Source organism: Eurypyga helias, unplaced genomic scaffold (assembly GCF_000690775.1).
Source record: "Eurypyga helias isolate BGI_N326 unplaced genomic scaffold, ASM69077v1 scaffold530, whole genome shotgun sequence".
In the NCBI taxonomy this organism is placed as follows: domain Eukaryota; kingdom Metazoa; phylum Chordata; class Aves; order Eurypygiformes; family Eurypygidae; genus Eurypyga; species Eurypyga helias.
Genome location: NW_010223557.1, coordinates 33,061 through 44,274, shown reverse-complemented (window position 1 = coordinate 44,274; position 11,214 = coordinate 33,061). Strand labels below are relative to the sequence as shown.

At 41.7% G+C, this 11,214-nt stretch overlaps 1 protein-coding gene across 1 annotated transcript in view; it reads right to left on the bottom strand.

The window, feature by feature from the left end:
• Positions 1–1,415: 1,415 nt before the first annotated feature.
• URI1 (URI1, prefoldin-like chaperone) overlaps positions 1,416–11,214 on the bottom strand; it is a 38,123-nt gene continuing 28,324 nt past the window's right edge. Inside the window, exons 6-11 of the mRNA XM_010155583.1 lie at positions 11,054–11,114; positions 7,797–7,977; positions 6,951–7,218; positions 6,258–6,400; positions 4,343–4,598; positions 1,416–2,227 (exon numbers count right to left, since the gene is read on the bottom strand). Coding sequence (XP_010153885.1) covers positions 2,039–2,227; positions 4,343–4,598; positions 6,258–6,400; positions 6,951–7,218; positions 7,797–7,977; positions 11,054–11,114 — 1,098 coding nt within the window. The 3' untranslated portion in view covers positions 1,416–2,038. The remainder of the gene's footprint in view (positions 2,228–4,342; positions 4,599–6,257; positions 6,401–6,950; positions 7,219–7,796; positions 7,978–11,053; positions 11,115–11,214) is intronic.

The window sequence follows — 11,214 nt, the reverse complement described above, 5'->3', positions numbered from 1 at the left end:
TTTAGCCGTGAATAGAGGGTGGACTGGCATTGATGGCTTATTTTAGTACTAATGCAATATGCTTTAAAAAAAAACCCTCCGCATTTGAGCATGAATCAAGTTAATCATTAACACTTTCAGTGTGATGCTCAGGGTCCGCCTAAAAAGGGAGACTGCCCCCTCCCCGGCGGCGAGCTTGGGGCACAGGAGGGCTACGCGGCTTTCCCGTCAGCAAATCCCAGTTTGCTCCGTATGGCGAGGAGAAGGCAGCCCCGTGGCTTCGGCGGGCTGCTCCCCCGGCCAGGGAGCCCGTCTCACCGCCCGTTCCTGCCCTCCTGCTCCCGCACGATGTGGCGTTTCCTGCCCGGGAAACTACGCCCCGTTCCCGAACCCATACGGGAGGACGACAGAGTTAGAGAGCACCAGTGCCCCCACCTTCAGCAGAGAGGGACAAGTGTTGGAAAAGGGGGATTTGGTGATTGTTTTACCAGAAGAAGCTGCCCCAAGAGCTACTCTGCTGCGAGGGGAGAGCGAAGGCTACAGGCACAGGCGTGGTTTGTTTAGGGGAAAGTGAGGAAATGGCATTAGCTGATGCCCTGCACATGTACAGCCAAGACTGGGAAAACCAGATGCTGGTGGCTCTCAGGCCATGTGGTTAGAGTCACGGATCTGCAGCCAAAAGCAAATCCTGCCTTACACCTCCCAAGTAGTTTTGCCTCACTTTTTACGCTGTGGTTTGATGATGCCAGCTGGGGACGAGCATCAGTTAAAGGTACTCACGACTCCCCTGCCCTCTGCCAACGTTCCCCCTTGCTCCGCACCATCACCCCTCTAACTGTCCTGATGCTGACACGCCAAGGAGATCAGGAAACTCACCGGCTTCAAAAAACCACACACAACCCCTGGAAAAAAAAAAAAAACCGAAAAGCTCCATTCCCTGTCACCATACTAGGGTGGCCCCAACAAAAGCTGTGTGGGCACAGGGGCGGGATGGCAGGAAGACAGGCAGGAGCTGCCGGGCTGGCACCCCTAAAGCCAGGACTGCCCTCAGTCCAGAGCAAGATACACAGAACTGCACCCCGAGTGCTGCACTGCTGCTGCATTTTGAAATAAAGTTGAAGCATTAAGACATTTTTCCTTAGTGCTGACTCCCTCTGGGCATTCCCAAGACAATTACACTGTTTTCTGAGTATACAAAAGAACTAGGAGATTTTGTAATCGGAGTCTGAGTTTATGCTTCTCTCCTTAAGAGCATTCAATTTCCATGGACATTCATTAGCAGGAGGTTAAAACACAATGGCAGAAGAGAATGGACTGCTTTTATGCCCATGTGGTAGTAAACACTTCAAGCCAGAAATGCAAGTTCAAAATAAAAACCTCTCCGTGTTGTTTCCAAATTAGTAGTAAAGCAACAAAAAAGACCCAACTTTCACAGCTTTTTTACTGAAAATTTAATTTTACAAAATACCCTTTTCCATCAAAGAAACTTCCCTGCAATGTACATGAAACCAGCGTTTATAGATCTGTACAGTGAGACATCAGAGAGGTTTGAAAGAAGGAAAAAAACCCTTTTAGCAGACACCTAGCTGCAAAACCTACAACAACGTGAATGCAAGTGTGTCTTAAAATGCTAAAGCAAGTAATGCAATATAACTGGTGAATCTATTTGAAATGTGAAAAGTTTCCTTAAAATGGTCCATATGGTATGCGGAACATCACAGCTGGCACAGAACTGCCTGTATTTAGGTTTAAACACAAAAACAACGTATGTAAGGAACAGTTTTTGAAAAAGAACCCAAGTGCTGCTATCGTAAGGCAAACATATACAAAGGTGCTGACAGCACACAGGGAAACAGACAAAATAAGATGAACACGCGAGTGTTCCAACACTGAGCTTCCTCTTAACGTTGCCAAAAACCCCCCATTTAAAAGATAACCAATGTCAAATTAACAGCGGACGGCCCTGACCTAGCTAGGTGTAACACAGACGAGTTTACATACTCTGGAGAAACGCACAACTAGGCATGAGCACTCCAGCCCCGGGCTGGCTGGACAGGACCTAATTACCCTGTTGCATTCTGGCAGCTTTGAATTTTGAAATCCTCTTGGTAGTTTCTCCTGGTGCTGCGGACAAAACTTCCTCCGATTTGCGCTCCAGAATGGTAGGCAGGACTGGGTGAGCAATGACCGGGTGTGGTATGACGGAAGGAGACAAAGGCTCCTTCTCTATAACAGTTCCAGAGAATGCCTACAACAGAAGAGAATACTCAAAATGAGCTAATAAAATGCAAATGTGAAGCTATGCCCATAAGGTCATTACCCTATATTAGCCTGATTAGGATTGTTATTTCTTTTAATCAAAAGTAAAGAAATATCTTTAAATCAATGATTGTTCCTTGCATAAGTAACCAAATCGTAATTAACCCCAAAATACAGCTCGTTCAAAGATGACTGAATGAAAGACAGTGTCTTAAAAGTACTACTTAATCTCATTCCTATTGCACAAATGATCTAAAAATTTGCTTCCTCGCTGACACACGCTCAAGAAATAAAACAGCTGATGTAATATATAGTTTCATTTTGGCTAAGAAATGGAGAGGTTTTGCAAAGTTGGAGTATGTCACCATTTCCATCATACGTCATATTTTATGACTTAATATATTCTAATTGCATCAAGCTGACACACTGCATACAAACTGGCAAGCACGTACTTTGTTTGTTCTTTTCTCCTTACCAAATATGATCAAAAAATGGTGAAAGCAATTTATGCTTAAGAGAACGGCAAACTTGCTTCGAACTATTTCCCTCTACAAAAGTTCTAATAAAAACATTTAATGTTTAAAAATTATAATTTATATGCAGCCAATCACATGACAATCCTTTTTAACTTAGAACTAAGAAACAACCATGATTCTTGGAAAACATGGGGAAAAAAGCAGCTCGGAACCACCCCTCATAAACATGTTTAAGAACCAATCGCCCCACTTTGCACTGGAAACAGAAAATTCTGAATGCCTCAGGACAGGCGGAAGCAGTTTACTTCCAAGGTTTGGTGCTCACTCGATTTATTAACTATGCTTAGTTCTGCTTTTTCATAACTTGGTTACCAAGAAAAACAAAGCAAAACAAACCAGCCGTTCTTTTCTTGCAGGACATGCAAAAAAAAAAAAAAAATCCGTGGTTTTTTTGTTTTTTTCTGGTCCAATAGCCAAAGCATGCCTAAAGCCCTGCCCGCACACAACTCCCCTGTTCTAACAACACGGTCGTTTTCAAAAACAGGTAAGCAAAATACAGTGGTAAAATGGAGAAATAACGTATTTTGAACACCCACAAAAATAATCAAAAGCAGAACAACGGCCTTTAAGGCGGCATGTCTTCAACAGGAGCGTTTGACTCGCTCTCCTCCAGTTACTTAGATAACACATTATATTGCAGAGGATAATCCTGCCACGGTCAGAAAACGGACTAACAGGTAACGTCTAAAGCGTACTTAGATGTTCTGTAAAAAGACAGCAAACATTCCAGAAAGTACACAATGTGAAGTGCTAACTCTGCAGATGGGCCTTCCACCACGAATCTTCACACCCTGCCTGCGTTCGCCTGTAGCTGTTTGTATGACAAATGGCAACTCACAGGAACTTTCATGAGGAATTCAGGTCTGGTCAAAAAAAAATCTTCTAAAAATAGCATTTTCATTGAACTTACCCACTGCATTGGGAACTCCTGAAAACTCAGCTTCATCTAGTTCGACAAGATTAGTGTAAATTCTTACAAAATAAAACTGAAGAATACTCTAAGCCATAAATTCCAGAGCAGTGGCTACATTTAATTCTCGTACTCCTCCAGTCACTAAGCAACTGTACGTTTTCTCTTACATTGTACAGTCTCTTCCCTTTACGATGAAGCCCTGAACTTCCCAAACGTGTGAAAATAGATTTGTTTGGCATCACTGACGGCCCTAGTGTGGAATAGCAGGAGAAGAGGTGTAATGCTTCCTTCCACAGGGCAATTCCTCTGCCTTTGGCAAGTCCAAATAATCACTAGGCTGATATTTGTGTGTTTTAAAACTTAAAAGCACCACCTGGAACCTAACTGTCTAGTAGCTGCGCAGCAGAATGTAGAGAAAAGACAGGTTACAGAGAATTCTCCAGGTCTGGGGAAGGCCGCCTGACTCGCCTCACCCGCTCTGCCCCTTGGATGTGTGTGACAGAAGCTTGTCACTTGGTAATGTCCTTCTGAAGCAAACTAGGTAGGAGTTAGAAAATTATTTTAAAGAAATCAAACTGATGGTATAGGCAACTACAATCATTAGATTTCTCGCTTTTATCCCTGCCAGCAATCAATAATTAATTAAAAACTGTACCTCGGTTGTCCCTGAAGAGGGAGGAAGCTTTTTCGGTAGCTGCTGCCCCTCCTCCTCCTCTTCCTCCAGTATGCCTTCGCTGTTGTCACTCTGAGTAGCTTCATCACAGCTAATACTCCTCTGAACTCCTCGTCTGTCATCAAACTCAGCAGCACTGTTCTCACTGGTATCGCTACAAACACTGTTCTCTCTGCTTCGAGACTTCAAAATTGATTTACGAGGGACATATTCTCCATTCACAACATCAACAAAGACTCTATAAAGGAAAATGTTAGCTTTAATAAACCATTTCAGGATCAGATGACAAATTTACAGTGATCTTGCTTTGTCTTTTGTACAAATTAATTATGATGTGCTTTTCCAACTTTTTCACCGCAGAATTACAATACTGTACCTTTAGAGGCATTTTATTTACCAGTGTACAAGAATCAATTCTGCAGAGCAAACACTGTTATGCCCTTTGTTCAAGCATTAAGCTGGTTCACTCCTTCAGCAAAAAATGCATAGCTCTTTGAAAAGTGTCAGAAAACAGAACAGTGTGAGTTACAAAAAGTTAGGAAAAAGGTAAACTAGGTGATTGTCAGGGTTGTTTCTGTCAGAAAACGGAAGGTCACAATGACAGAAGGTTTTCTAGAATTAAGTCCTTGTCAAATGTAGAACATAAAAACAAATACTTGAAACATTCATTGCACATAGAAAAGATGAAGCTTTTCCTGTTAAGTGCCATAATCTTCTGCTTTTGGTTAAAAAAAAAAAAAAATCAAAAATCAGCTTTTAAGATCAGATCAACACGAAGACACTTCTCAGGTATTAACAGACTGTAAACTGACAAAGGCCTCTTCCTACAGTTTGTCCTCCATCTCCACGACTGAAAGAAGTCAAGGGTGGGTGAGGAGAAAGAGAGGCATTAGAAGACACTGACAATTTTACTGAATTCATAAAGGAGAAGCCCAGTGACTGGATGAGTTTTAAGGGTGTTACTTGTTTCTTAACAGCTTTATTCACCAGGCACTCATGGGAGCACTTGCATATCTCTACAGAAGGTGGAGTTCCTTTCCAGAGCTCAGGGAGAGCACCATGAAAGACTCCTTTACCTCATCTTTAGCCCCTGCAACTGGAATTGCAGGATGGGTTTTAACTTTTCACACTCTGTGACACATTTTTAAAGATGTTTAGGTGCCTGAATACACCGACATACAAATGCAGTGTGATCTTCACAAGCACTTAATCAACCAATCTAATAGGTGTCTACGTTCATCTTTACAAACCTAAATACTTGTTTTAACTCTCCTGCTGCCTTAGTTCGGTATTTAGTACTAGTCCTCTGAGCCCAACATTGTTTTTCTAGCGCTCTGAGTGTGACTGTTCTACAGGTGAGCGCTTCTTTTTATAGAGAATAGAGACAGTGATGGCCTGAAATCGGAGAGAGAGAAGGCAAGAGAAACTACGCAGAGGAAGACCTGAGTGTATTCTGAAGATACTGGAAGGAAGAGACAAAAACCAGCAACTAGTAACTGGGAAAGGAGGAGTGTTACAAGATCTGGTCAGTTGTGTTTGAACATGAGCATGGAAGCAAATGATGTGGCATTAACCAGAATACATCACAAACTGCTGCATTCCTTTATGCAGGTGATATGGACTGATAAATTTACCTCAATTTCAGAAGCTCTGAAAGATCAGACAAACGAGGAATTGCCAGTTGGAAAAAGAAATTCTGAGCTCAGAAATGTTTTATGGATATTAAAGCACAGCAACCAAGCAGAAGCCACACACTTTCGTTTTTAAGTAGTGAATTCGGTTCCAGCCGTTTCTTTCAGGGAACAGTAGGCTCGGTTTCATATTACAGGTGAGCAGAAATGACAAGAGAAGGTCTGCTAAGGGGAAGGCTCACGTGCAAATGCTGTGAATTACACACCGGTAGATGTCTGCTGGGGTTTTGATGTTAGGCAGTTCTGGCGTGGCATGGCCATTGCCATTGCTGTTCTTCCTTTTACGCTTGGCCTCTTCTTTCTTTTCACTGAATTTCAAAGTAGTATTTTTTCCTGTGTTTATTCTTACCTGAAAATTGAACACAAATGAAGGTCTAGACCATAAAATCAAATATCACCGGGCTGCACATCAACCGACTTCTGACATTCTCCTATCCAAGCGACTGGGGACTACGAGGCACAGGTAAGTTAACGCATGAACGGTAACATTCATCATGTGAATTGTTTACTCTTTACTACTCTTACTATTCTTTACTATTTGCACTAGGCCAGGGCATTTTTTTGCACTAATATGCTTACTCAATCTCTGCTCAACAGCAGAGCTGTTCAACAAGCAACTTCAAGTCAAGTAAAAAGTAATTTTAAAAAACTCCTAGATGGGATACTACCTTTTACAACAGCCTGACGCCAGAACAGCATGGTCTACATTTGAAGATCATTTTGTCAACACCATATTTAAAACTGCAGGATTTAAACTGTGGATTTCAGGCATTCCAAAAAAAGAAAAAACCCCAAATACATGTCACCTACAGTCAGCATTCTGCATTATCTACATTTTAGATATGGTATGCATGTTTTATGCAATTTCTTGATAAAAAGATAAAAATAAAAGTACAAACCCTTTTAGGTTCAACAGTGTGAGAGAAAAAAATAGTTGGAACAGAGCTATCTCCAACATCTGTGTCATCTTCATCATCACTGTGATAATAAGTAGAGCCATTAATGTGGCCTCCAAACAAGTCTGAATTTGTTACTTCTGTATGGAAGTTGCCCTGAGTAATAGAGTCTTCTGCTCTAGACGTCCCATTCAGATCTGTCCTCTTATCTTCTTTCTCCTCTTCGGAGGAGGTTGTATCTTCTCCATTTGTCTCAGCTGTATCAGACATCCTGTGAAACGAAAAATACCGTAGTGAACTGAGGCAATTCCTACTCTTCAGTGACACAGGTACAAGAAACAATGAACAAGCCTGTACATCATTTTCTTTACCCAGGCACTATATTTTTATCCAGATTGTAGAACCACTTTTACGCACCGTAAGAATTATTATGTCCTTTCCATGTCAACTGGAAATACCAAAACTGTGACATTCTGGTTAATGACATACATATTTAGGATCCGAATAGATCTAGCGATGTCATTAAACACTAAATGTGTAACTCCCACATAGCAAAGGATGGATTTTCCTAGTCTGGGGAAACAGGTTTTACTTCCCCCTTTTCTATCATTTCAAGAACAAACACTGTATTTCTGGACTGCTGTGGTTGCACAGAGGCAGATTTTAGCACCCTTGGCCCTGCAGTGCATGCTTTGTCCATATTCCACCCTTATCCCACCTATTCTAATTGTAACTTCATCACTCTAGCCAGCTATCTGCACTTAGGGCGAGATCCTTTGTTTACAAACAGAATGACACCCCTGTAGCTTTCTGAACCCCAAACCTGAATGAGCCTCAGCAGGACTCTACCTGTCCAGTTCACCAAGTATCTCCTCTTGTCTCTCGAGCTCTTCTAAGCGGGCCCACAGTTCCTCCTCTGACTGAAAACGGCCCATTGATTTTGTATCGCTTCCATTAGCTGGAAAATCTACCTCAAAAACGTCTGATACTTTTGGCTTTGAATGAGGTTTGTGCGCAGTTCGGTATTTTCCTGTGTAGCAAAAAATAAGAGGCAATTACTAAAGCGATTGACACACACCAAAAAAAAATCTAAAAACATTGGGGGGGAAAAGAAAACCACAAAGGAATTGAGGAATATGGGCAGAACGTTTTCCATTTCAAATTATTGTTTAACTGTTTAAGTGAAACTGTCAATGAACCAGAGCACCCAGCACAGGAGAACAGCCTCCGGATGGTACAGAAATACCGAGGCAAAGCAGGGATGTTTACTTACAAAGCAGGAGACAGTGATCCTCTGACAGTTTTATTACAACGTGGGGTTTTTTAACCTCTTGTGCCAAATAGCAGACTATGATTTGCTCCGATAGACGCTAACACGTGAATGTGACATTTGCTCACTGTCCCATTAATAGCACACTTTATGAACTGGGAATGCAAACCTACTTTGTACTTTAGCTCATTTTGGACAAAGTCACCTATATTTAAAGAGCAGAGTCTTTCTGGTTTGGGTTGAATTTTTTTTTTTAATTTACAATGAAGACCATTAAAAATGATCTCCAGAGTCATGTGGAAAATCTGACCAAAATCCAGGCATTATGAGTCACTTATTGTGGTGAAGAAGTTCCCCTCTGAAAAGCATACAAAAGCCTGCCTTTCAAAAATGATAAGGATAAACCCCTTTAAAGCTTCAGAGGTGACCCGAGATACACACTTGTGAGTAAACGGTAGTCACCGACAAGTTCTTGCTGGCATTTAAAAGCTTTGTCACCTAGCAAAAAGCTGCATCCATTGAGGATGGGGAATACTTTTTACTGTTTGAGTGCTGTCTAGCACACAGGGAACAGACCACCTGCCAACAATACTAATGCCTTAGCCCTGTCCGTGTGAAGGGCAGGATGCTGCTTTACTCCCCCTTCTCCCCGAGATGACCGGCTGCTCCTACGAGCACCGCCTGTTTCTGCCCCGTCCCAGGCAGGTTCCTAAGGGAAGTCCTCCGCTCCCTGCCCATTGCCCCCCCTACGCAGCACCTGCACCTCTTCGCAGGAGTTAGGACCTTTCCACCACTGCCACAAACACACCCAACGGTTTGTCTGTACAGTGGCACTCCAGTATCTCTACAGGTCTTCAGGAAACTCTGCTTTATGCATCTAATCAACAGTAATACAATGCCTTTGTTATTCAGCCTCCTTCAAGTTTTAAAATCTCTTTCTATTAACCAATCGTGTGGCCACTTTTTTATATTTTAAGAACTCATGGCTTAAAGATATCCTTATTCAAATACGTCAGCTTATACTTTAATCCCGAGTTAAATACAAATTCAATAGCAACATTAAAAGCAAACAGGTGACTGTAAGTAACGGTGGAATGTGTGTCCCCTGCTCTTCCACAGGACAGCATTTTTCATCATCTCATTAGGAAACGGCTGAAATGTATTTTATTGAGGTTTGAATATAAATTGAGGTAAGCCAAGCAATCAGAGTAGCTTGTGAGGACTTCATTTGGTACAATTACAAAATTAATAAATAAAATTTGGAAGGATTAGTTAACAATCTATTTCAATTTGATTTCCAGATTGTGCCCTCCCAATTTCTTTCTCTTACCCTTCAGTATTAACCACTGATTTGACTACCAAGGTAAGCACACGGCTTCCTGACCGCCACCACCACTTCCACATGGCAGTGGTTCTCCCTCCTAATTCTAACAAAACTTCTGTCAGTGAGGAAGCCAGGTCAGATCTCAAAGACAACAGAGGACAACCACCTGCTGCTTCAATATCCACTATGCTCACTCACTCTTACTACCAAGCACCACCATTAACTTTATACACTAACCAAAAAAAGTGAAATATTAAAATCCAAAAAAATGGAGCCAGCAATAAACTAATGAGATGCTCAGGCTACTGGTGTTTGTCTTCCTCAGAAATACAGCCCATTTCCATGTGAACAAAACCACCCCCTAGCCTGATCAAGCCCGGTCTGTCTCAAAATAATCGCTAAATTGTTCTTTTAGCTAATTCTCTCTCAATCTCAGAACAGATCGGGGCTGAGAGAAACTGTATGTAATTCCCACTCACGTATTTTCATAAAAAATTAAGATGATTTCAGAGGACAATAAAGATGATGAAAGCTTAGGATACAATAAAAAGCTGTGCAAAGGCTGACCTGGCATCCACAGCATGCTGCTCTACTCACACTGTTACGATGGGATACACTTCCCAGAACGTTACTCCTCCTATTTTGCAACGATGTCTACCCATAGTAGAGACACCCCCTTAGTCAGCCTTGGCATATAAAGAATATTGTGATTTCTTCCAGCAAAACAGTGAACTGCCCAGCGTAGCCCTCTGCAAATCACAAACTACCACTCCTCCTCCAAATGCCCAAATGCTGCTATTTTCAGACTGTAAAACTACTTCTTCCTTCACCTTTTCCTGAGCCTTACCTACCAAGCACCACTTCAGATACTACAGCAACTGTCCAATTCCTTAGCACAACTATCTCTGTTTCCCAGTGTCCTCTCCAGAAACCCTCAGGAAGTACCTGACTTGGTACATCTGCTGCAATTGTTCTCTCCTTTGTTCCACCGACAGCAGTGAACCACCCCAGTGGATGACAACATTTACCTTGCCCCTTTACATCTCATCCCTGTCTGTGCTTCTTCCCCTCCCTGCTGACACTGCTCACAAGTAACGCCAAATCAGGGAGAGCACGAGTCTTCTCTAGTATTTCTTCCGTTGTAAAACTCACGCTTCACTGCAAAAAATTTCTCCTCTAGTTCCCTCTCCAGGAACCAGCCTATTTTATTATCTGACTCTTCCAGAAAACTTCAAACTCCCAATGAAGATTCTTCAGAAAAAAAAAATATCTCCCAAATATGTTTAGCTGATGTCTACCAAGGGGTATCACAGCACCCCATAATGAAACCGAGGGACAAAATCCTTCTTACTTTCAGATTAGTAACTTTTAACGTGAATAAAGCAGTTTTTAAAACGTGAAATATAAAGTGAAATGAAGTAACTTAGTCAATTCCACATAAGGAGTACTAATCCTACATAAGGAATATTTTGCTTACTGGTATTTCAAGACGGGTATTATTACATCATTTACCTTTTGTTTCAATGCTATCATCTTCAATTTCTTCTCTTATGTCAACAAAATCACCTGCAGCCTAATTGGAAAGATGGAAAGTTAGGATTATTAAAGGCACTGGTTTATGCTTATTAAGAGCCTGGATATTTTTAAAATAATGCACAGAAGCACACGCAGTT